Raw genomic sequence first — 26,987 nt, forward strand, 5'->3', positions numbered from 1 at the left:
TCCATTGCTCTGTGTATCTGTTTTTAATTCGCTACTATGCTGCTTCAGTACTTAGAGCTTTGAGTTATGTTTTGAAGTCAGGCATTATCATGCTTCCAACCTTGTTTTTTTTTTTTTTTTTTTTTTTTTTTTTTGGTCAGGATCTCTTTAGCTATTCTGCCTCTTTTGTAGGATTGCTTTTTCTATTTCTCTGAGGAAAGTCATTGTTATTTTGATGGAATTACACTGATTCCGTAGACCACTTTGGGTATGATCATTTTAACAATGTTAATTCTTCTAATCCAGGACCATGGATAGATTCTCTTTTCATGTCTGTCCTTGTTATGGATTTAGTTTGTTCTTGCTATTCTAAGACTTTTTGGTGTATTCTTAGATTATCTATTTCAGAGCTTTCTAGCTTTTTGATGTATGTGCTTATTGCTATAAACTTCCCTTTCAGTACTTTTTTTTCTGTATCCCACATATTTGGTTTTATCGTGGTGTCATTTTTATTAATTTCTTGAGATTTTCCCTTTAATTTCTTCTATTACCCATTGGTTATTAGGAGTAAACTACTGAATTTCCACACATTTCTGTATTTTCCATTCTTCTTATTGTTGTTGATTTATAGTTTTAATCTACTGTGGTTTGAGAAGATACAGGGTATGATTTCATTTTTTTAAACTATTAAGACATGATTTGTGACCTAACAAAATTAACTTTCCTAGAGAATGTCCCATGAGCTGATGAGAATGTGCATTCTGGTACTATTGGATAAAATGTTTTATAAATGTCTGTTAGGGTCATTTTCTCTATATTGTGATCAATTCAGATGTTTCTATGTTGAAGTTTGTAAATTTTTATAAATATTTCTCTTTTTATGATAAACTATTTAAATTCCTATCTAAAATTGAGAAGTTCAGCCTTGATAGTCTTTCTTTTCTCTTCAATAGCACAAATCCTTGGTTTTTGTTTAGAAAGTGAGGAGTCACATATAACTTTAAAACTTTTTCATGTATTCATACCTATATTCCATTACCCTTTTAAGATAATGGTAGCAAAAGGTTTTAGAAAATTTTGACACAAATAACATCACCTCACAATTTTTATTGTGGCACCTTCCAAATTTGAAGGGAATTGTTGAACTTTGATGTTAGTTAGAGAAGAAAAGAGAAGGGAAAAGAAAGCAAATCAAAGAAAATGGGACTAGAAAAGTCAGGGGGAAATGAAGAGTACTAGCATGACAAACATTTTACTAAGTGCTTTGAAAACATCTCATTTTATCTTCTGGCAAACTTGTTAGGTTGTTAAATTGTTTCTAGCCAGCTGACAAATGAGGAAAACTACATCTCATAGAAACTAGTTTAATATCTTTCAGTGTTTGAAGGAAAGATACCACTGAATTGATATTTTAGTGCTGGTAACAGATGAACTGAGATGTAGTGTGTTATAGTTGAGTCTTCCTAGCTCTAGATGTGCCACAAACATGAGATGCTAACAAATCACCATGTGCACTTAAAATATGGAAGAGTAATCATTTTAGGAGCTCTGGGAGAGTTTCTGGCTCTACTGAAAGCGTCTTGGACTCTTAGATTGTTAGTTGTCCTGAAGGACATCAGGGCATCATTTCAATGACAGTCTCCCTAGGAAAACAGAAAAGGTATAAATGTTCCTCCACTTTAAGACAGTCCTTGGAATTTCTGCCTAGGTACTCAGAGCAAGACAAAACAAAAGCAAACCAAAAAATAAAGCTCCAAACTATAATTAAACTATTGAATTTCAAGAGAACTATGAGTTTAATAGACATTATAATTTGAAAATTAATGTTAAAATTTCTTAACTGGATAATTATTAATGTGTATCATAGCCCATTTCTATATTTTTTTCAATGATTTACTTTACCATTCCTATTGGCTGGATAAGAATGGGAATAAGAAAGCACATACAGGAATATTCTGAGCCTAAAGAAGGAAAGAGAGCATACCTCTGTTCTGGAACTATGGGATCCCATCAGCAAGAGGTGCAAAAATTATATTCCATTTTGACTGGAAATGCTGAAAACTCCCCAAGTACTATGTATGTAAAATATTTCTATAATTGCTTTGATAAAATTGGAATATCTTTTCTTTAATTGGCATTTAATTAAAATCATCTAATCTATATGAGTGTAGAAATATTATCTCATACCAGAATCATAGTCCAAAATAGAAACCAGAAAAGATACTGAAGGAAGGAATAAAATGGTGATACAAAGAGAGAAGCTATTAGTGATCTCTACAAATGTCTAAATGATAATTGTTTATTTCATAAACTCTGAACAGTTTAGAGATCTTTCCTTTCATTGAAAGTTAATCCATGAAACTCATACCAATAGAGAATGTCTAGGTACCTAAATACATTTCAACCCACAGGTTTTATGAGAAAGACACAAGAACGAAAATGATGAAGTCAGAATGCCCTTTGATAATTAAAGAACCATTCCAAGTTTGTCTCCATGTCTTTAAATAAAAGGGTAGTGAATATCTTACTTCCAAAAACAATGAAATTATATTAAGTGATATATGGATGGAGAGTTAAATGTGAATAAATCTAAGTTCCCTTCTATGTCTAAGATTATATGATTAAGATCCTTTGAACTTACCTAAGTACTTTGGATAAAAATAATCCTAGAAGAAAAGAAAAAATATGTATATTAGCAAGCCTAAATTTCATTATAGAATTAAAACTTAATGTTGTAATATGTTTTATGTTAAAGATAGAAATAAATTAAATTTAATTTTCGTATTACAAATGTATTTCTGCCGTAAAATATAATAAGAGTAGATAATTTAAGCCAATAATATGACTAAGAATAAAGGACTATTGATCATGTTTCAAAAGTTTCATCTAAAAGCAGGTTCTATTTAACATGACAAACCTAATCACACATGTACCCTTTTGCAAATCTTTTAATTTTCCATAATGATTAAGTACCCATTTGATACATTTTATATGATTATTCACACCAGATTCAATGGTGAATATCAATGACATAAATCTAAGTGACTAAAGTACTTACATGGATTTGATGTGCATGTAATATCTTACATATAAATTGGCTATGTATCAAAACTTGGTCTGTAAATCAGTAATTTGAACTAAGGAATGCACATTATTAAAGGGGAAAAAAATGTTTAAAATTTCTGATGGTAAATTTCCCACATTGGTTCAAAAAGCATTTTCAGGAACAGATAGCATTAACAGCATAAGAACACTTATGCAAAACCAGAATTCCTGCACAAAAACATATTCAGTGTTCTAGCTTGATAAATACTAAACATATCTTCATGAAGTTCTTACTGCTTCCTCCTCTCACATATAAATCATACAATCCATGACTACTGGTTTATAAGGAAGGGATTTTATACTGAGTAATTCAGACAATAGAATTGTTTTCTCCAGAAAAGCTTGGAAGATAAGTAGCAAGAAATGGGTTCAATGAGTGATGATGTCATGGTGAAAGGAATATGCCAGGAAGCACCAGGGTAAATGTGGACCAAGATCATTAAGGATGTGAACAAGAAATGGTTGGCACAGGCAGGCAATGATAAACAGTAACATCTGCCCCATTTTTCCCCTTTCAGTTTTCCCATTTCTTCCTTACTCCTCTGCCATTACTTTCTCTTCTGTCACTGAAATGTGTTAGAATTCATGAAGATGAGGACGTTCCTAAATGAGTGTTCCTTCTCCATCATCTTTCCTCTTCTCCCTGTGATCTTCTACCTTGTTTTTGCTTCTTAGAGGCTAAGCTCTAAGAACATGTCTACAATGTTATAAATGCAAACTCAAGTATGTATTAATAATGTATTTCAGGCATATTTTAAAGTATTTCGGAAAAACAAAGTAAAAACTAGAGTGCGTGGGATAGAGAACAGTAAAATAAAAGTGCAGATTATGGATAACTGTTGAAGGGGAAGTGAGTAAAATAATACTGGAGTTCATTTTATTGTTCTTTCTACTTAGCTATATATTTAAATTTTTCAAAATAAAAAAGGATGTGTTTGTTTAAATATACTATATTTTTTTTTTACTATGAAAATTTATAACAATTTAGTGTACACATTCTTTTTTTTATGGAAATACAAACTACGTAATATAAATGTAAAATCCTACACAATAATGTACTCTACTACATTGTGTGGAATAAAATATCTTTTTTGTCTTGTCAATTCTTTACCCATAAAAGCAAGACAACAGAAGAGAGAGAGAGAGAGACAGAGATTTTGATTCAATCCCAGATAAATTAAAAATTAATCTTTGGAAAGCATTCCCTTTGAACCTATTAGAACAGGCGAAGGCAAAAAAAGATTAAAGAGTAGCCCAAGAGAACACAAGTTGCTACAGTCTTAGATAGATTCTCTAACTACAGACAAGATTCCTGCCATTCTCACTCCTCTATTTTCATGGCACTGAGAGCCACTGCAGAGGTTCTAGAAGTACTTTGTACATGTTTTCTTTCTCTTTTGCTCTAGGCTGTATCCTTCATCTGAGGAGAAACATCAGAGGTCAACCTGAAGGTTATCAGATTCGAACTCTCAATGTCACCCTCACTCTGCTCCTTAAAGGCACTATTTACACATGGGCTACCCACAGGATATGCTAAAGAACTTCTTCCCCTCAAAGAATTAGGGGACATTAAATAAGGTCTGGGGGTCCTGTACAATATTTAAGGGACTTTATGGTTTTATTTTTGGGGACTAACATGGAAAATTTGATACACTAAAGATTATTGCTGATAAGGAGTGGATTCAGGAAACTTTTCTAAGGGCTTGGAATAAAGTAAAGTACATTCAGCATATGAAATACTGTGACAAATGCTCCGCATTAAAGGACCTTGTTTCCAGAGCCTGGTTAATATTAAATAGAGAGATTCAACAAAGCATAGTAATAATAAAATACATATGAGGTATATGTACTTGAGACATCCTCTCCTCTACTCTGAATACTACTAAATTATGGTTAGGAGAAAATATTTACAAACCAGGTCAATACTACTTGCTGATAATGAGATATAAGTGAATTATAGTTTAGCCAGAAGATATTGTTATTGGCAGTAATGTCTTCCTAACAAGCCCTCCTTCCCTTAAATGTGCTTTTTCCTGAAATGGAAGTGGTTATGTGTGGAAGGTAATATATAAAATCATTAACTTTAAAATGGAATACAGGGGAACTCAAGCCAAAATGTTCTCTTTGTGACAGTATGCCTAGATGCGCATTCGATAGTTGCTATGGATTCTTACCGTTTCGGGATTGTTTTCAAAGACCTCCCTTGCTTCTTCTTTGTTGCACAGTTCTTCAATGCATTCTCTTTCAAGATTGCCCTTTTTGGTTTCTTCAAGCAAAGAGTTTGCACGGCGCCTCCGAACGAGGACTTGTGAAGCATGCTGCTTTGACAAAACTGAAGGAAAAAACAAGTTTAGATGAATAAATCTTTCATTTCCCTTCTATGATATATTACTTTATTAAGCAATAAGAGTTAACATATTTTCTGCCTATGAATTGTAGGAATTGCTATAGTGGAACTAAGAAAAATGCAAATAAAAAAGGACTTTTGCTAGTAACTCAGAAAAGTAAGTTAGGTGTAAAGCTACAGCACTACAGCACTTCTGCAATGATCTACACAAATTATTCAATTCATGCTTGAGGTCAAACACACCAGATAATATTCAATATTTATGTTATTTTAGCAACATTGGCAAAACATCATACTAAAATTATTATGTCAAAAATCACAGTCACATTATCTTCAAAGCAAGAGAAATAAGCTTTCTCAATTTTAATGGAAAACTTCTGGGATCTCTGTGGAGACAGAGCAATGGAGAAGTACAGGCTAAGCAGCTATTTGAAAAGTACCTGATACTGTAAAACATTTGATTATGTATAGAGACAGGAAAATAAAAAATTCATAGCAAAAGAAAGACCTTGTACAAAATTCAAAACACAGAGGACAAAGAGAATTGATAACTTTGGCTACATAAAAATGTTTTAATAGTTGAACAACAACCAATGTTACACAACAAAGTTCAATGCTAAGCAATAGATTAGAGGAAATTATTTGTATCATTGAGAAAAAAATTTATAGGCAATTTTCACAAATTAAAACAATTAGTTAGCCAATACAGGAAAGTGTTCAAGGTTATATACAAAATCACTTAAATAATGTAAACAAAATATAAAGAAAATAATATAAAAAGATTGTTGAAAAATCAAAAATTCAAAACAACCTAAAGATCTGTCATGAGTGAAATAGAAAAATAAGCTAAAATACACCTGTACTGTGGAATAATATGCAGCATCAAAGGAAAGAAGGTACTCTTCTAAAGATCTCAAAGATGTATGTTAAAAATGCAAGTTGTGGAATGCTATACCCATAGAATACATCCATATACTGATGCCAAAGTTATAAATTCATAAAGAGTACATGGACAAATACATAGAAGAGGGTTTGATAGTCAAACTTCTAATAGCAATAATATTTGAAGAAAATTATGAAAACTGTAAAGTTTTGCCTGCACTATATTAGTATGTTGGCTAGAATGTTTTTTAATGAAAAAATTAAAAGGCACCAAACTTACAAAAAATTTTTATCCAGATTTTAATTGTAAGTGGCCTTTTCACTAAGAAGATAAACAAGTGATATAAACAGAATTTATTTCCCTTGTCTTTTAATACTGGTTAATAAGCAATAAATTCTCAAAAAGTGACAAAGAAGAAAAACAAGTTCTAATCAATGATTATCACACTTCTTAGCTCAGTAACTGAAAATATTTCAAGTGAAGTAAATATTACTCCATTTCTCTTTCTAACCAAAATGGAAGTTTTAAATGCGATGGTTCTGTATGGTATTTATTCCTATCTCTCACTATCTTTATCAATGCTTATTAAAATACAGATTAAATCAACTCGGGAGGCTGAGACAGGAGGGCTCCAAGTTTGAAGCCAGTCTTGGCAACTTAAGAAACTTAGTGAGACCCTGTCTCAAAACAAAAAATAAAAGGACTAGGGATGTGGTTCTGTGGTTCAGAACCCCTAGGTTTGATCCCTGGTACAAAAAAAAAGATTAAATCAGGTTTTGTAAATAAAGATAATGGGAATATGCTGTCAAGTGAATTACTGACTGATAAATTTCAACCCTATCAACAAGGAAAGTGTCTTACATGTGCAATTTTCTCATTTATTTGAAATAGTTGCAAACATTCTGCTTTGTAATAAATATGGCAAAAATGTGAACCTTCTGAACTTCAAAGAAACATGTGATTCTTTCTGGAGAAAACAATAACATTTTCACTGAACAGTAACACTTTCACTGAACAATGAAAACACTGATGCAATAACCAAAAAAATCAAGGTCAAATACATTCAGGAAAAAAAAAAAAAAACCGTCACAAACATTATTTGGCATTTCTTCCATTAAGAATATTAAGTTTGGTACTTAAGAACTTGATATTAATATTTAACTATCTCTTGTCCTATAAGGATCCCCACTAAAGGACATAGACTAAGCACACTAACTCACTGTTCATATTTGTGGAAGAGGCAGTTAACCACTCAGAACCATGGAAGATGGTTTAAAGGAATGCCTACCTGAGTTTTATAAAAAGGAGCACAATAATCTCCATCAGGATAAAAGTCAGGTGTGTTTGTGAGTTTTTCACTATAGTGACCAAATTATTTGACAAGAACAACTTAGAATAGGAAAGATTTATTTTGGCTCAGTTTCAGAGGATTCAACTCAGGGTCAACTATCTCCAAGGAAAAAAGCATCATGGTGGAAGGGCTTAGTGGAAGAAAGTGTCTCAGTTCATGGGAGCCAGGACACACAGACTGGGGATTGGGTGGGGAAGGGGCTGGGAAGAAAGCAAATCCTTTCAGGCATGCCTCCAATGATCTGCTTCTTCCAACTAGGCACCTCCCAGTAATCTATCCAGGTTGTCAATGGATTTGATGGATTAATACACTGATGAGCTTAGAGCCCTCATAATCTAGTCATTGCCTAAAAGTCCCAACTCTGAACTCTGCTGCACTCGAGGGAACCATGCTTTCAACACATGAGCTTTAGGGGACATTTCAGAGGCAATCCTTCAGCAAATATGCAACATATTTGTCCTAAGTTATGAATTCAACAAATGATAAAAGTAAAACTAGATCACAAGCATTCCAGTGCTCAAACCTACAACCCATTATTACAATCTGCCCTTTCTCAGAAAACAGGACAAAGTTTTATCATTTCCCCTGATAAGTGCAATATCAAAAAAGAAAATCATTACACCTCTGTCATGTTTAATTTCATCTAGGTTAATCCCAACAGTGCTTTAAGTTGGCATGTTATATAATAATTTTAAAAGTATCTATTATTTGATTTGATTTTCATATAATGAAGTGAATGCTGACTTATCATCCCAATTTTCCTATTGAAAAAAATCAAAACAGAAAAGTTGTATGACCCAAAGTCACAGAGGTAGAAAGTTGTGCTGATGGAATTCAAATGCTTCTCAACTGTGGTGTTATGTGCTGATAAACCCATCGTAAGTTCAAAATATGATTAGGTTGAAATGCATTTAGTACAGTTAAGCTGTCCAAAATCACAGCAAGCAGCACAGCACAATATAGAGGAGTATTCACTGTTTACACTCATAACCATTTCGCTGCTTGGAATTGTGGCTTACTGCCACAGCGCAGCATCTGGAGCATCAGACACCATACTAAATATCACTAACCCAGGAAAAGATCACAATTCAAATTATGGTTTCTACTGAAAGTGTATTATTTTCACATCATCACAAGTCAAAAAATCATTAAGTCAGAGTCTGTCTATATACCCATCCTCTTAGTTCAGTGCTCTTCAGTGCATGGCTGGTCCTAGGTATTTCACATATATGGTTTCCAGATCTGTGGATTTGACCAGAAGCTCACTGAAAATATTTTTTTTGTAAAAAGTTGTTATTGACATGTTCTATGTATTTAGGCTTATAATGGTAACTTCTGTACTGAACATATACAGACTTACTATCTTTAATCCCTAAACAATACAGCAAAGAATTATTTATACAGCATTTACATTGTATTAAGTATTATAACTAATATAGAAATGATTTACAGCATAGAGGCCAGAATGCAAAGGTTAAATGCAAATATTTTGCCATTTTATATCAGGGAATTGAGCATCTATGGATTTTGGTATACCAAGGGTCCTGGAAACAATCCCCATCCCCAGATACCAAGGAATAGCTGAATTCAGACACTCAAATGCTCATAAGATACTTGACCTAAACTTTTAAAAAGAAATTATATGGTTGTATAGTACATAAGTTTGATCCCCTAAATCAGACATTTGCTCTCCCATATAAAATAAAACCATTCATCTAACAGTGTGCTTTCAAAGGATTCTACTACTCTTTCCCAGAAAAATACAAACATTACATGGTGACAACAAATTGTAGGATGAAACAAGTATGTGGTTAGAAGTGCTTTACCAGCAGATTCAAAGTTCTGCCCCAAAATATCCACTGTACTGGCTGTTTGCATGTCTAAAAAGTTTCATTCTTTATCATCATAATAACCATGACAAATTAGCATATAAATGTTGTTTTTACATCATCTCCCTTAAATTCTAATCACAACTATTCTAAGAAGATCATAATTTTCCATTTTATATATTAATAGGCTAAAACTCAAGATAGATGAATTGATTTACCACATTTATGCAGCTGAGAAGAGAGGCAAGCCAGCCTCCAAAATCTACCCTCTTTTTACATTATTACACAGTTCCTAGTCACTTGTTTTGCTTTTTTGGAGTAAGATCTGAAGAAAGTCCTTGTTAAAACTCAACTGTTGCTTGCAAAGTGTTACATTTAGATTCAAAATGCTAGTCGTTAACAAATGTTGGGTTAATACTCTTGACTTGAGTCTTTCTGTATAAGAAGTATGACTGAGTTGGATTGATTTTTTTTCTTTAAAACACTTTACCATGAAGGTTTTAATCAGATACCAATTAAAACACGTACCTGTGTTTCAACAAAGAAAAAAAATCTCTACTTATTTATAGTTGTTTTTCCTCATGCTACAAACAACAATCATTCTAGAGTTATCACTTGATGACTTAATTCATTTCTTCAAAATACTGATTATAACAGATGGAACAAATATGTCAATAATATAATCTTTGTTCAAACATTAACTGGAATCCTCTCTTGAAATTATTGTCACAGCCTTCAATGTTACCTTCATGTGGGAGTAAATCTTTGTTTTTTAAGTATAAATTTGATTGTAATGTCTGTAAAAAGGTAATTTATTGTTATTGTTTTCATTAAGCTCTAATCGTATTTAATGGGCTTAGAACTGTCTCACAGGCAATTTACTCACTGGTCAATTTCAGTTCCTTCTCAGTCAAGGGAAAGTCCTTTCCTCAGGTCACCCCATTTCCCACTTACGTGTCTAAACTTGCTACCCTCTGTTCAGGGAGGGTAGGATCTCAGATCTATCCTAAACAAATCAGTCGAACATTGATGATGTGGCAGATGGAGTAGGCTCCAAACTTTAGGATAGCTCCTTTTCCAAAATTCTTGCATTCTTGCCTTTGCCTGGTATAGATGGTTCTCCAATTCCTCTCTCCTAAAGCCCATTGCTTTTTTCAGTTCTGCCTTCTCGGTCTCTCTTGAGGCCTTTATTATTTGGCATTCCAAGAATGAAAAACTGCCCCTGAAAGAATGTGACCAAGAAGAGAATTTTGCCTAGTATTTGAGTTGGCAGAGTGTTTTTATCTTTGATTGTACTTCACTGTTGGATGGAAATAGCATTCATTGTACAAACAGAACTACCACATAATACATTGAGATGTAAATGTATCTCACATTTGCATGAATGGAATGTTTTCCTTAAACTTAAGATTATATTAGTTCAGAAAAATCTTTAGTTAAAAATAATGACAAATGTTTTAGTCAGCTTTTGTGTCACTATGACCAAAAGACCTCACAAGAACAATGTAGAGAAGGAAAAGTTTATTTGGTGCTCACGGTTTCAGGGGTCTCAGTCCATAGATGGCCAGTTCTATTGCTCTGGGCCCAAGTGAGACAGGACATCAAGGTGGAAAGGTGTAGAGGAGGAAAGCAGCTTAGGACATGGCAACAAAGAAGTAGAGAGAGAGTGATGCTTACCAAGGACAAAATTTAAAGCCCAGAGGCATGGCCCCAGTAACCCACCCTCTCTAGCCACACTCCACCTGCCTATGGTGACTACCCAGTTAATCCATTCAAGTGGTTTAGTACACTGATTAGGTTAAGGATCTCATAACCTGATCATTTCACCTCTGAACTTTCACTGTCTCACACATGAATTTTTGGGGGACACCTCAAATCTAAACTATAACATAGGAAAACAAATGACTAGATGTCAAAATTTTAATTTAAAATAAATATATTTTAATTAATTGAAATACATTTTAATTTTTCATAAATATTTCTACCACAGAAGTATATTTGGCAGGTGGGGTATATTTTTAAAATGTAAAGGTTGCAAGAATTAAGAAAAATACAAAGATATATATTTTTAGATAGGTCTTGATCACCCTACATAATTATTACCAACTTTCAAAAAAGCTTATTAGCTTTCAGAATGAAATGGTATAACTATATGTAGTTATAATTCAATTAAAACAATTTTTTAAATGAGGACAATTATACTTGCTCTTCTCTAAATTTCACATTTTGTTTCATATAAAGGATTATTCTGCTGAGCATTGGTTCTTCTCAAATTATTGTGGTAAGAGTTAGAAAAGAAAAGGTGTAGTGGTGCACACCTGTAATCCAAGCAGCTCAGGAGGCCAAGGCAGAAGGATTGTGAGTTCAAAGCCAGCCTCAGCAAAAGAGAGGCGCAAAGTATTTTAGTGAGAACCTGTCTCTAAAAAAAAATACAAAATAGGGCTGGGGATGTGGCTCAGTAGTTGAGTGCCCCTGAGTTCAATCCTGAGTACCAAAAACAAAAAAAAAAGAAAAAAGTTAGGGGTTAAAAACTATCACGTAAAGTTAAGCAATGAATAAGACACAGGGATTTGTTGGTTCTTTGCTGTGAATTCAAAGAATGAGATTCACACACATGAAAGGTGAGAGCAAAGAAACAGAATTAAAGTAATAGAAAGAGAGCTGAGCTCCTGCAGTGGGGAGGGGTCCCAAGACAGGGTTGCTGATGAATGGGTATTTTCTAGGACTTACGTGGCCCTGAAAACCATAGGCTAGAGATTTTAAATAAGTGGGTCTTTGAGTCCAGTTACACCAAAGACTGGACCCCCACCCTTGGGCCAATAAGGATATTGATCACATGATGCTTCACCTCAGGAACTGACTAACTGATAGGTCCCACACATACCTTCAGGCTCCAGTGGAGTCACTGGCCATGAAATGTCCACTCCATTTGCAAACTCCTGTGCGGGGGGGTGGAGCCATAACCCTGTCTGCCTAACACATTACTACCTCTTGCTCTCATAAGCATTTTGAAAGAACTGAGCAATAAATAAGCTAGTAAGAAATACTTTAAGAGAGTCAAAGATCATAAGATATAGGTCTAGGTAAGGATTTAAATGTACGAGAAGAAAATGAGGAAATCTGTGAATGATATGTTGCATATATAAAGGTGAGCTTTAAAAATTTGGATTAGTGGGGTAAGGGCTGCATTTATTTACAAGTAGAAAAAGCCATTGGGAGTCATTAAAAATATGACCACTGACCCCCAATTCTAGAACAGAAGTAAAATGGATATCTCCCTACTATAGAAGTTAATTATACTTTTAATTTATAGTCCCAATTCTTAAAAAAAAAAAGAGAGAATACATCTCTCTGTCATTGTCTACACAAGATTAAAATGCAGCACACACTAGTTATTCCCTCCCAAAATGACAAATACTGCTACCTGAAAGACAGAATGGGCTGCTCATTATCGAGAAAAAAAAAAAATTGCCCATTTTGTTCATTTGATTTGTTCATTCTCAGTGAGTTATAAATAAAGATGCCTCCTGTGAAGGGACTCAGTTCAGAATTTGGCAAGGTATGAAAAAGAAATTTTCTATAATTCTCTCTATTCTTCTCTTGATTGCTAATATTTTGCAAACTGGTTATATATCATGAGACCACAATAGGTTTCTTATATGACTAGAACAAGATATTTATGTAGTCAGTGTCTCCCCTTTAATTTGTCTCCTACCCCACTGGGACACCAAAACACCATCTGATTTTGACGTAATTTACCAAGAGATTACTGCACAAGAACTTTTTTGTTTTTGTTCGATTTGACCTATTTTTGGGGATGGCATCAATATTATGAGTTCACTGGCCTGTGTCTATATTTATGTCTGGAAAAGCAGTAGGCAAACTACCTCAGGACATTTTTAAAGGCCAACAATGAGTTGGCCTCATTCTGTAATATCCAACTTCATGCAGTCTCCCCCAGATCTCTGAAATAAGAAAGTCTGAAGTATGCTTACAGGCTTAAAAGGACTCCAGGTCTTGGGCTGGGGGTTGAGTTCAGTGGCAGAATGTGTGTTTAGCTTATTCAAAGTCCTGGGATCTCTCCCTGGAATTGAGGAGATATATTATTTATTTTTTTAAAGTGTTTATGTATAGGTGAGATTGTTTAGAATATTGGTATATAGTTAAGTAGGTGTTTATAATTCAATACAGGTTTTATAAGTCTCTCAAAATTCCTTGTTACACAGCCAAAAACTAATAAGATGCAATCTAAATAACAATGGAATTAAATCATAATATATTAGGGAAAGGAGAGAAAATGGAAATCAGAGAAAAGAAAGAATATAAAACTAGCAATAAGAAAAGGAGCATTTATTAGAAATTGAGATCCTCCTTAAAGAGAAACAGTCAAAAAGTGAAAAACATGTCTACTTCCCCTTACTCTAAGCAAAATAATAAAATAATCATTTGTGTTTTACTGACAGGGCATTATAGACCAAATATTTGTGTGTGTCTCTCTCCCCTACAAATTCATGTGTGACTATAACTGGAGGTAAGTTTGGTTTTTTGGCGGGGGCGGGTACCAGGAATTGAACACAGGGCACTCAACCACTGAGCCACATCCCCAGTACTATTTTGTATTTTATTTAGAAACGGTCTCACTGAGTTACTTAGTGCCTCACTTTTGCTGAGGCTGGCTTTGAACTCAAGATCCTCCTGCTTCAGCCTCCCAAGCCACAAGCATGCAAACACAGTGCCAGGCAAAGAGATAAGCATTTTAAAGAAGTAATTAAGGTTAAATGAGATCATAATGATTGGTGTCCTCATAAGATGTGCCACCAGATGATTCTGATAAGGGCTTTCTCTCTTTGTACATATACGCACCAAGGAAACCCATGTGATAACATAACCAGAAAGCAGTCATCTAAGCCAGGAAGAGAGCTCTCTTCTGAAGCAGAATTAGCCAGAACCTTGATCTTGGTCTTTTCAGCCTCCAGAACTGAGAGAAAATAAATTTCTTTGGTTTAAGTAAAATAGTGTGTCGCAATTTGTTATAGTATCCCAAAGAGACTAATATACAGACTTTGACACTGAAAAGCAGTGTGCTTTTATAACAAGTACTTAAAAATGTGGACCTGCCTTTGGAACAAGGTGATGGGAAGAGGCTGGAATAGTTTTGAGGTACTTAGAAAAGCCGATTACAGTTAAGGGAATATTGCTAGAGATATGGACACCAAAAGGAATTACAGTGAGGGTTCAGAAAGAAAAGAACTAAGTTAGGGAGAAAGCATCCATCTGCTCAGAGTTTATATAAATAATCATCAGCCAAATGTTAGTAGAAATATAGTTTTTTTTTTTTTTTTTTTTTTTTTTTTTTTGCGGTGCTGGGGATCAAACCCAGGGCCTTGGACTTGCAAGGCAAGCACTCTACCGACTGAGCTATCTCCCCAGCCCCAGAAATATAGATTTTAAAGACCTTTTTTGGCAAGGTGTCAAGCAGAAATGAGGGACAGATTATTAGAACTAAGCAAAGAGTATTGTTGACAAACAACTTGGCTGAATTAAGTTTGAGTATTTTGTGGAAGGTAGAATTGTGAGTGATGAAATTAGATATTTAGTGGAGGAGATTTCTAAGTAAAGTTTTAAAAGGTGTGGCTGGAGTCGTTATTGATTAGAGAAAAGTGCAAAAGGGGAGAGATGAAGTGAAGAAGGAATTGCTAATCAAGATGAAATCAGAAATTAAAGATATGAAAAATTATCTACCAATGATCTATATTATAAAAAAAAAAAACGAGGAAAAGTGTTTTGAAGAGAAACTAAGGGTGTGGCTGAACAACCATTTGATAAGGAGATGAGTAGTCAGCCTTCTCAGCAGAAGTCAAGAATTACAGATGGGACCATACCAGCAAAAATGCTGCCAGCTGGGACTAAAGGAAATAGACAAAATGGTTATGGATGGTTTATCCATCCATAAGCATGGATGGCCTTGAACATGCTTATTTTTCAAGAAAAGGGATGAATGACCTTGAAGGCCATTCAGAGATAACCAGGAATGTCACTCCCACCACTGGCCCAGGGGAAGGCTCAGTTCTCCTTGGTTTCAAAGGGTGGTTCCTGTCTGTGATTTCAACAGAATCTTGCTGGCCCTGAGGAGAGAGCTACCAGAAACCTTGAGGATACAGACCCCAATATTTGGGGCAGGATCCCAATCCAGCAGGGCGGTCTGTCCAGATGGTAGGACCACCACCACAATGACTCCTGAAGGTAGGACCACAGTCCAATGGCCCTGGAAGGAAGAGCACAGAACTAAAGAAGATAATTCTCAAACCTCAAGATATAATGAAACTGATTTCATTAGATTGTGGACTTGTTTGGGACCTGGGACCTCTTTTTTCCCTACAAATTTCTGCCTTTTAGAATTGGAATTGTCTATTAATGTTTGTTCCTTATTACAATTTAGAAGCACATGATTCCCCATTATCACAGGGTGGCAATTGGAGAGGAAATATGGCTCTAGATGAACTATACCTTGAGTCAAACCATATTTCATTTAGATGATATTTAGATGAAAATTCAGGCTTTGGGAATCATGCTGGAATGAGTTAAATCATTTGAGCCTGTTTAAGATAAAATGCTGTATTCTGCTTGCAAGAAAAACATGAGTTAGGGTGGACCAGGAGCAGAATGTTATAGACTGAGTGTCTCTATCAACTGAAAGTTACAGTGAAGGCATGTCCACCACTGGGGTTGTATTTGGAAATAGGCCCTTTAAGGAAGTTGTTAAGGCTAAATGGAGTCACATAGGTGGGGGCTTGATCCCTCAGGTTGAGTGCCCTTAAAAGTGATAGCAGAGACTTCTCCATGGCTTGTTCACTCTCTGTTGAGTGCACACACCAAAGAAAAGCAAGAGGTACACAACAAAAAGGCAATCTGCAAAACAGGAACAGAACCTACAGCAGAAAAGAAACTGGCCAGAACTTTGATCTTGGATTTTCCAGTCTCCAAAACTGAGAAAACAAATTTCTATAGTTTAAGACAGTATTTATTTTTTTATTAGCAGTCTGAATGAACTATTCACAAGACAAGGAAATTAGTGACTATTTCTAGCTACTCTTTAAAAACATAGAAAGTGGTGTTTGTGGTTCTTGATGGCACAGAATATTTATGTGTTCTTTCTCCAAGATCATATTAAAATTATGGTAAGAATTTTTAAAAAGGAATAACCTACAACAGTTGAGAGCACTTGAAGGGTCATTGTTCAGTAAGTAATTTCAGTAAATTCTCCAAACTGGAAAGCTGATGAGAACTGTTGTGGAATAAACAAAGGAGAAGTAGGATTGAGCCAATATACACACTCAATATTACAATGATCTTGGGAAGCGTTAAAAACTCTAACAGCAAGAGAGTGGGAGAAAAGCAACTAGAAACAAGGAGTCTCATTTCAAATTCCATCAGTGACAGTCAGCACTGGTTTCCCAGTGTACATGAAAAAGTACAGAGTGGGTCAAATATACATTAATTGTATAAATAAACCAACCAGTAAATATATATGAAGCTACCTACTCTTTCATTTATATGAAAGACTAGAAATATAAAAGATCAAAATATATAATAGTACAAGTTCACATCTATCACCTAAAAAATAACTGAATGAATAACCAAGAATCATCAGATATATGGAAGAAAAAATTAAGAGCTTCCAACAGCATGAAACAAATACCAGAACACTGACTTGAGAACATACAATTCAGAGAAATGAACTTAAAAGAACTTTATAAATAACTGAATATATAGCCTCATAATTACTTAAAAAGATAGTGCAAGATGAAAGAAGAGACCAGAAGTAAAGTTGAAGAAAATTTCGGTATTACAATACCATTGTCAAAATAGAAACACTGAAAGAAAAACTGAAAAAAAATCTCTTAACACCTAGAGAAAAATTTCAAAGACAAAAAAGTAAACATCATAGCAGATCAATCCTGAAGGAGTTCTAGAAAGTGAATATGGAGGAAGGAAATTATTAGAGTTCATGAGAAATACTATACTTCAGATAAAGTACTTCAGATAAAGTAAGCCTGATAATTGTCAAACCAAATGAGTACCAAGAAAGCAAATTTATACATGATACAATTTTAAAACATATTGTACCGGAAAAGTCCCAGAATCAACTGATGCTAAGAATAAGCATCAAAGTCAAGTGCAGTGGCACACACCTGTAATCCCAGCTACTTCAGAGGCAGAGGCAAGGAAATTGAGAGCTCAGGCCAGTGTGTGAAAGATAGGGAGACACTTCCACCCATAAAACAGCAACAAATAAAACAAAACAATAAGCATCACATCAATTTTATAACTCTATACAGGATAACAAAGTAGTTGGTATCTTCCTCTTTCCTTCTTATATTTACGTAAGAAGCAATGATTTTAGTTTTCAAAATAATAATATCAGGCTGGGGAGATAGCTCAATTGGTAGGGTGCTTGCTTTGCAAGCACAAGTCCCTGAGTTCGATCCCCATCACTGCAAATAATAATAATAATAATAATAATAATAACAACGAAATATAACCAAATATTTGCATAAAGTTAATAATAGATATTTAAAAGACAAATAAGAGTTGACCCTAAATGAAACAGAGATTACTGAAGACACCAAAGGTGACTTCTGAAAATATAAAATACCTTATATAAATTTGAGAGAATCTGGCAACCATGAAACAGACTTCACTAAAAATAAGAAACACTGGTGAGCTAAAATATGATTCTGAACTAAAACATTATTTTGAAATAAAGAAGGCAATGGATGGATTGAAATATAATGAACCATGCTAAATATCAATTTAGTGACATGGAAGATAAGTCAACCATGTAGAAAATAATAAGTGGAATATTTAAAAGAAATGATGAGGCACAGTAAATAGGAAACAACAGCAATATCACAGAAGTTCCAAATATAAACTAATAGAGGAAAACATAATTAAAAATAACATTTATAGGGCTGGGGATGTCGCTCGATGGTAGAGTAGTTGCCTTGCATACTTGAGTCCAGGGGTTCAATTCCCAGCACCACAATAATAAATAAATAAACAAACATAATATTTTAAAATTCCTAATCAGTAGGAAAACATAAGGCTCCAAGTATATTTAACGTAATCAAGACAAATGAGGGGGAAAAGATCTATCGATAGGTACTTCTTAATAAAATTTTAAAACTCCAAAAATAGAGACAATATTCTATAATCTTATGGAGGAGGAAAAAATATGTTACATACTGTCAAGTAAAACAGAGTTGAAGAAAAGAGGATGAGTAAAATTCTTCACTTGTCATACTGGAGAGTCAATGGATGTCTAAAGTTGCAAAATAAAAAGAAAAGGAAAAATTTGGAAAGAGGACTCCATTTGAAATCAATAATTTTGTGATTCTGATTAAAGCCCATGTATTAAATATCCTATACAGCTTCAGATCTAACTTCAGTGATATTTAAATTTCTAATAGTTAACATAGTTATAGTAACAAAAACTTGATAAAGATAGTATAGAAAAGGAAATATATAAGCTGAGCTGGTAAAGGAGTACAAAGGGCAAATCCTAAACAAAACATATATTACTTTAATACAAAAATGTATCAAAAAATATAACATGACCAAGTAGATGTTATTTTAGAAATATAAGAATGATGATTACGACATGAACTTAGTTGCCTAAAAGCTATTTAAAAATTTTTCTAATTTAAGAAAAACTGATTTAAAAAAAAAAAAAAAAAAGCATTAGGGATCTAGAATGACAGGAAATCTTCCTTGACAAAGAGTACGCAGCAGACACCAACAGTATAAAAGACATTAATCAAATAAACACTAAGAATAGGCTCATTAAACTCAGGATCAATAGAAACAGGCATAAAAACATCATTACTCCTCACTTATCTAAATTCCCAGGCAAGCAATAACTGAAGAAAAAAATGTTGTAAAAATATTGTAGAGGGATACACCTATAATATGGATGATTATTGAAAACTTATGCAAAGTAAAAGAAGCCAGACTAAATGACAACTATTTTATGATTCCAGTTATATGAGGTACCTAGAATAGCTAAACTCAGAAAGAGTGGAATGGTGATTGCCAACATTTGTGGAAATGAACCTTTGGGGAGTTACTGTGTAATGGGAAGTTGCTGTATAATGGATTCAGTTTAGGAAGATGAACATTTCTAGAGATGGATGATGGTACACAACAATGTGAATTACTTAATGCCACTGAACTTTACATTTAAAATGGTTAATATAGTAAATTTTGTTCTACATATTTTAACACAAAATATACATAGGCAAAGACAAAGTGATGCTGTGGAGATGAGTGATAATTTACTAATGAAATCTAAGAGAATCTTCTGGAAATTCATTAGTGCCAACAAGAGAGTATGGGGAAAGATATAGAAGACAAATTTTTTAAAAAAAATAAATAGCTTTAATATATACCAGCAAAAATTGTCCATAAAATATAAAGTGAGAGGAGCATCGCTGCAGAGATATGATATATCAAGAAACACTTAGTAACCAGTGTAATTCCACATCTTGTACAACCACAAAAATGGGACATTATACTCCATGTCTCTATGGTATGTCAAAATATATTCTACTATCATGTATAACTAAAAAGAACACATTAAAAAAATTAAACAAAAACAAAAGAAAAAAAAAGTAAGTCACACACAAGATCAATATGATAAAAAATATTACTGAAAGACAAAAAAATTTATGTCTCACTCATATAGTCATCCTGCACAGGAAAGCCCAATACTTTAAAGATGTAATTTCCCCAAAATTAGCCTATAATTTTGATGTAATTGTACTAAGAACTATAATTACTATTGTTGAATTTTAAAAATTGCTTATAAAGTCCCTGTGAAGAATAAACAAAGATAATATACAGAAGAAAGAAAATAAATAGAAATCATATTTAAACCTAAAAATTGCATTTTAGTTCTCCAATTTTTCTTTCTTTATGCCAGTCTAACTTTATGGACACCAGATCTGCTCAGATTTACTTATGATATTAGTTATAAACTTCTTAAAGTTGTCTTTTGTGACCTCAAACACCTTTGTTTCCTTTGAGATCAATTGTTTCGTATCTTTCTCTTATCCTTCACTTTCATGCAAATATCTGGTAATCTTTGGCTGTGAGTCATATCTTTCATATATTGAAAAGAAAGCCAGAGAAATGGAAGCATTGCAAGTACAGCACAGTAATAGAATGGTATGCAGAAGGTTCTAGGATTCTCAGTGACCAGTATCCCTAAATTGCACCCACTAAACTGATCGATGTCCTTAAAGTCCCAGTGAGTGCTAAGACCAAGAACCATAATCACCAATATTAAAGTTGAGCAGACAACTATACTATGCAGTGCTGTGCATACTGCAGCAGGAACTAGGTTATATTTGGATCTCAAAATCGCACCCCAAACCTGGTCAATTAGCTACATAGGTTCACTCCTGTTATTTTTTATGGACAGGCAATCACTGTAACCTATTTTTATAAAATTGAATATTTTGTACTTCACTTGCCACATTTAGCAAAGTTTTACTCTGCTTATATATTACTGAAGTGGAAGAACCAATGCTTTACATCACACTAAAGTCCAAATTAAAAACAAAAATAGGAAAGCAGATATGACTCATAAATAGTAAAAATGTGTGTTTGTCCCAAAGCACAATTCACATCAGTAAAAATCAGGGTGAAATAGAAAAAAAAAAGCAAGACTTATAAAAGATGTTTAATATTTTGACACATACAGAGGACTTACAAATCCATAAAAAATATGTACAAGAAATATGGACAAAAATCATTAATGGGCATTTCTTGAAACTAAATATAATACTAATAAGCTTATGAAAAAAGTCAAACTACAAATGTTAACAGAATTCCTTCAAGCCTCACCAGACAGTGGATAGACATAAAAGTTACATTAGCATCTGTGGCTGAATTTCAGTCTTCTTATACTCCCTTACTTTGTGATTCAGAAACTCTAGTCTTATCAAGTTTTTCTTAAGCATTCATGGCAAATTTCATGTCCAGCTAAGATATCTACTCATTCCACTCCCCTAAAAGGTCATCCTTCTTTTATTACTACTGCATTGACAAAGGCTTTTTTAAAAGTTAATATCCAGTGTTAACTAAGATGAGAGGAGCTACGCATCCTCAAAAATCTACTCTTAAAAGCAGATTCCCAGAGAGATAATTAATATTATATACCTAAGATATACAAAATAGGCACACTATTTAGGTATTCAGTTGACATTTCTGTTTCTAGGAAATTAACCTGAGGAAATGAACATGCATACATATAAAGGAATATATATGGATATGTGCAACACCATATTATTGATATAAGCAAAACACTGGAATTAATTTAAATGTCAAAAATTGTTTTAGTTAACTATATTATGATGAACACACATAATGGAAAATCATGAAACTATTTTAAAGCCCAACAGATTTTAATCTATTGATATAATAATCATTATTGAAAATGTAATATATCAGGTTACAAATAATGTGTAGAGCATAATTCCATTCCTGTACTTATATATTTTATTGTCTAAAATGTACATATGCAGGCCAAGAAGTTTAGAAGAATATAAAGAAAAACTGTATATTGGTATCTGGTTTTTGATACTACAAATGGATTTTTTTTTCTTTTTTGCGGTGCTGGGGATTGAACCCAGGACCTTGTGCTTGCGAGGCAAGCACTCTACCAACTAAGCTTTGTCCCCAGTCCTACAAATGGACTTTTTAAAAATGCATAATTGTATTTTCATATTAGATTGCATTAAACTTGGATTACAAGTATAGTTTTAAAATGTAAGGAAAGCAGTAAAATAGAGCTAGTAGTTCAAACTGGTGAAAGATGTTCAATGAGGCCAGAGTAGCTAAATGAAATTCCAAGTTAATCATAATGCCCAGCATAAATGTTTATGTGTGTGTATTTCCCCCTTCCACCCCATGGTACTAGGGATTGAACCCAAGAGTGTTCTACCACTGAGCTACATCCCCAGGCATTTTTATTTCAGTTTTAAGAAGATTTTGCTAAGTTCAGAGGCTAGTCTCAAACTTGCAATCTTCCCCTCTGCTTCCCAAATAGCTAGAATTATAGGTGTGTGCCATGGTGCCTGGCTGTATGTATATTTCAGAACAGATAAAAGAGATAATTTTTAATGTTCTCACCATAAAGAAATGATAAGTATTTGTGGATATGTTAATTACCCTGATTTGATCATTCCACTATATATGTATCAAAATACCACATTGAACCCCATAAATATATATACAACTATTTGTAAATTAAAAAATAAAATAAATCAAACTTCATAAAACTCTAATATTTAAGGGAAAGTAAAGATCATTAAAACAAAAGCAGTCAGGTGTGGCAGTGCGTGGCTTGGGAGATTGTGGCAGGAGAATCTTGAGTTCAAAGCCAGTTTCAGCAACTTAGCAACTTAGGGAGGCCCTTAGCAACGTAGTGAGGCCTCAAATATATATATATATATATATATATATATATATATATATATATATATATATATATATATATATGGGTTGGGATGTGGCTCAGTGGTTAAGTACCCCTGGGTTTAATCTAATCCCTGGCACAAAAAAAAAAAAAAAAAAAAAAAGAGAGAGAAAAGAAAGAAAAAGCAGAATTAAGAACAGATAGAAAAAGAAAATTTGCAGATGAAAATATTTGTAGACTAAAAGGAAGAGAATTTCAAAAAGAATATACAACTTTAACATTTTTCAATTACCAATCCAGTTGGAGAGGTAATTGAGTGCTCCAGAATAAGTTATTTCTTCCTAAGTTCAAATATGAATAGGCTGAGAAAGAGGATATAATAACTTCAGATAGAGGCAGGGTAAAGGAAACATTCTCCTACAGCTGGGGAGGTATATTCCAGAATAGCTGTGAAGCTCATTGAGAAAATGTCAAATGTGCGGTTTAGAAAATGGAAACTATCACATACTGCAGGAAGTCACAATTCATGGTGTTCATGAAGATTTAGCAGTCATTGTTCTTGAATGTATCTTTTTAAAGTCCATTAAAAAAAAAATTCAAGATGACTAAGAACTAAACTGATAGACTAGAACAAGTGATAGCAAGTTCCTGTTGCTATCTCATCTATAGAAATGCTTAGCATCTATTCTATAATTTTATCATTTTACTTCCCTTCGGGACTGGAGAATCCAATATCTATATTCAGAACAATGTAACAAACCTTTAATGGAGGGGTTCCTCCACAATAGAGTTAATATGCTTAGCCTATAATATTTAGAAAAATCAAAAAGTAAAGAAGGGATAAAAGCTTCTAAACCTACTTTCAAAATAAACCCATTACTAAAATGCTATCAGTTTTCTTCTAATCTTTTTTGTTATTCAGAATATTGGTGCTGTTTATTCCTGAATTATTCAAGGATTCTTGCCCAACCCCCCAAAATTATTATCATTTTTCCTCATATGTATTTTCCAGACTCATGTAGCATAAAACCTAATAATACACATATTTAAGTTAAAAGGATATGCACTATTGAATAATAAGTCAAGGCATATTAGGTTTTCTTTTTCATCAAGTTTTGTTTTTCTTTTAGCATTAACAAAATGCTACTCAAACAAACCTTACCAATGCAAGATAATTTGAATTTTCCTCATGTCAAGCAAGTGTCATCCTGCCCTTTCTGATTCATTGAATGATGACATGAAACCAAATCCCACACCTGATAAAATTCTAATGTTTCCCAACACCTCTGCATTCATTTCAAGATCAGATTCTTCACTGTTGGTTTTGTGTGTTTGCTTTTGCTAAACTTTTCTTCTCCTTTGCACTTTATGGGACTCTCCTCTTACTGATCTTAATCAACTTAGATGTGGAAACTGATCCCTTTTGAAGAACTGAGGCAGAGGGAGGGGAGGTCACAGGAAGGACTGTAGTTATGTATATTCAAGCAGGGTTTTCAATTTAAATTGGAATGTAGAAATGCCAGTTCTTAAAAGCCCTTCTCTGCTTCATTTCTAGTCACAGGCTACATTTTCTTGCCATATTGCTCAGCTTCCTTGCTCCTTTCTTTAACATCACCCTTTCTCTCTCCCTGATTGCCCTCTACTATGGTTTAAATATGGACATTGTCCCCCAAAGGTCCATATGTTAAAGGCTTAGTCCCCATGTGGCACTGCTGAGAAATGCTGTGGATCTTTATGATATGGACTCTTTTGAGATTTCCTTTGGGTATTGAGCACATGCCCTGGAATGAAATTGTGGGGCATTGGTTCGTTCACTCTCTTCTATTTCCAGAATAATGAAGTAAGCAGTCTGCTATGTGCTGCTGCCACAATGTGCTAACCTTACCAGAGGTTCAAAGCAGTAGGGACACTTGAACTTGGACTGGAAGCTCCAAATCCATGAACCACAATAAACCTTTTATCTTTATAAGTTAATTGCTACAGGTATTTCATTGTAGTAATGGAAAGTTGACTAACACCAATACTGCCACCCCTCTAAAGGTTTGTTCACTTCTTATACATATCATTTATCTATCTTCCCTGAAATCTCTTTAAAAAATAGGAATGTCTCAAAATTTAAATGTGCATAGAAATTACCTGATAATTTTGTTAAATTCTGTATTCTGTGTCAGTACATCTGAGGTGGGTCCAGAGATACTTCATTTCTAAAATGTTCTCAGGTAAAGTAGTCCATAAGTCACACTTTAACAACAAACTTATGACCTGTTTTTCAGGGCTTTACTTTCCAAACCTAAAGGTGTTTTTCAATGTATTTATTTCTAAAATAATAATAGTTCTCATCATAGAAATACTTTCAATATCAGCTATTACCATTTTTCTTTTCATTCTGCTACATTAAAGTCCAATGCAATGTGATAAAACAGAGTCCGCAGCTGGTGTGTTGGTAAGTATAGTTAATTATGCTATCACAAATCTTATTCAGATTATTAAATATATTAACAAAAGCTAAATAAGCAATGAGTATTTATACTGTCTTAGAGGAAGAAACAATTTTAACTTTAGAGGAGACAGAGACAAATGCTGACAAACCATTCCAAGTGCTTCCTTCGAGTAGAGTGATTTGAGCAAAAAGCACAAGTGCGTTTTGCTATTTCCAAGCTAAGGAGTTAAGTACACCTCCTCCATTGTTCTCTTCATTGCATGGGCATTGCGAGCCATGTGCACCAGATGGTATAACTAAGATGGAAAACACATCGAACTTTACATGATTAACAAACATGTTCTAATGTTATGGTTTAGATATAAGGTGTCCCCCAAAAGTTCATGTGTGAGACAATGCAAGAAAGTTTATAGGTAAAATGCTTGGGTTATGGGAGTCTAAATATAATCAGTGCAGTAATCCCCTGATAGGAATTAACTGGGTGATAACTCTAGGGAGATAGGACATGGCTAATGGAGGTGGCTCATTAGGGGTACACATTTTGTCCCTGGTGAACAGAGCTTTCCCTCTCTGCTTCTTTGTTGCCAGATCCTGAGCTGCCTTCCTTCACTATCCCCTTTCCACCATGATGTTCTGCTTCACCTCTGGTCCAGAGCTATGGAGTTGGCCTTCTATGGACTAAGACCTCTGAAAGTGTGAACCCCCAAAACGCTTTTATTTCTCTTAAATTGTTCCTGTCAGGTCTTTTGGTCCTAGTGGCAAAAAAGCTAACTAAAATGCTAATATTGCTAAATCACTGAGATTTGAAAATTTGGAGGTTAATTTGGAGTTTGGGGGATTAAAATGTTATTATTCCATAGTCTATTTGATTCTAACTAATTATAAGATTATGAAAAAATTTAAACTAATGCTTATAACAGAAATTATTCAATAATATACTTATCTGCTTTTTTGTGAATTCTAAAAATCAGAGGAATCCAATAAAAACAATGAGTCCTTCACACTTATCCTTTGTATGAAATAACCAATAAAGCAAAAGAATATGAAAAGCAAAACAGTGTCAAATAATATTTTAAATACTAGAGAGGAATAATTGAGAAAAATGGCAGTTTTCTCAATTGTTCTTTAATATAAATGGGGGAAAGATTTTGGAGAGCTCTAATCATGATTTTAAAAACAATGGACAAAATCTTACAAAGTATTCTGAAGTCTGAGTGAACTTTGGAAAGATCATTTGAGAAGGTTAGAGTGTGATGATAAAGAAGAAACAACTTCCAAACAGAAGAACTGGAATGTGAAAAGACTGTAAGAAGAATAGCCCTTTTTAGCTGTGTGGAGATTCCTTAGAAAACTTGGAATGGAACCACCATTTGACCCAGCTATCCCACTCCTTGGCCTATACCCAAAGGACTTAAAATCAGCATATTACAGAGATACAGCCACATCAATGTTCATAGCTACTCAATTCACAATAGCCAGATTGTGGAACCAAACCTAGATTTCCTTCAGTTGATGAATGGATAAAGAAACTGTGGTATATATATATATATACAATGGAATATTACTCCACCAT

The 26,987-nt window shown here is 33.8% G+C and overlaps 1 protein-coding gene across 1 annotated transcript in view; it reads right to left on the reverse strand.

Annotated features, from left to right (window-relative positions):
- The window catches only part of PROS1 (protein S), an 81,503-nt gene that overhangs the window by 48,285 nt on the left and 6,231 nt on the right, over positions 1-26,987 (reverse strand). Inside the window, exons 2-3 of the mRNA XM_079155921.1 lie at positions 5,259-5,416; positions 2,621-2,645 (exon numbers count right to left, since the gene is read on the reverse strand). Of these exons, the coding sequence (XP_079012047.1) occupies positions 2,621-2,645; positions 5,259-5,416 (183 nt within the window). The remainder of the gene's footprint in view (positions 1-2,620; positions 2,646-5,258; positions 5,417-26,987) is intronic.

The sequence above is a fragment of the Sciurus vulgaris genome (assembly GCF_902686455.1).
Source record: "Sciurus vulgaris genome assembly, chromosome: 10".
NCBI lineage: Eukaryota > Metazoa > Chordata > Mammalia > Rodentia > Sciuridae > Sciurus > Sciurus vulgaris.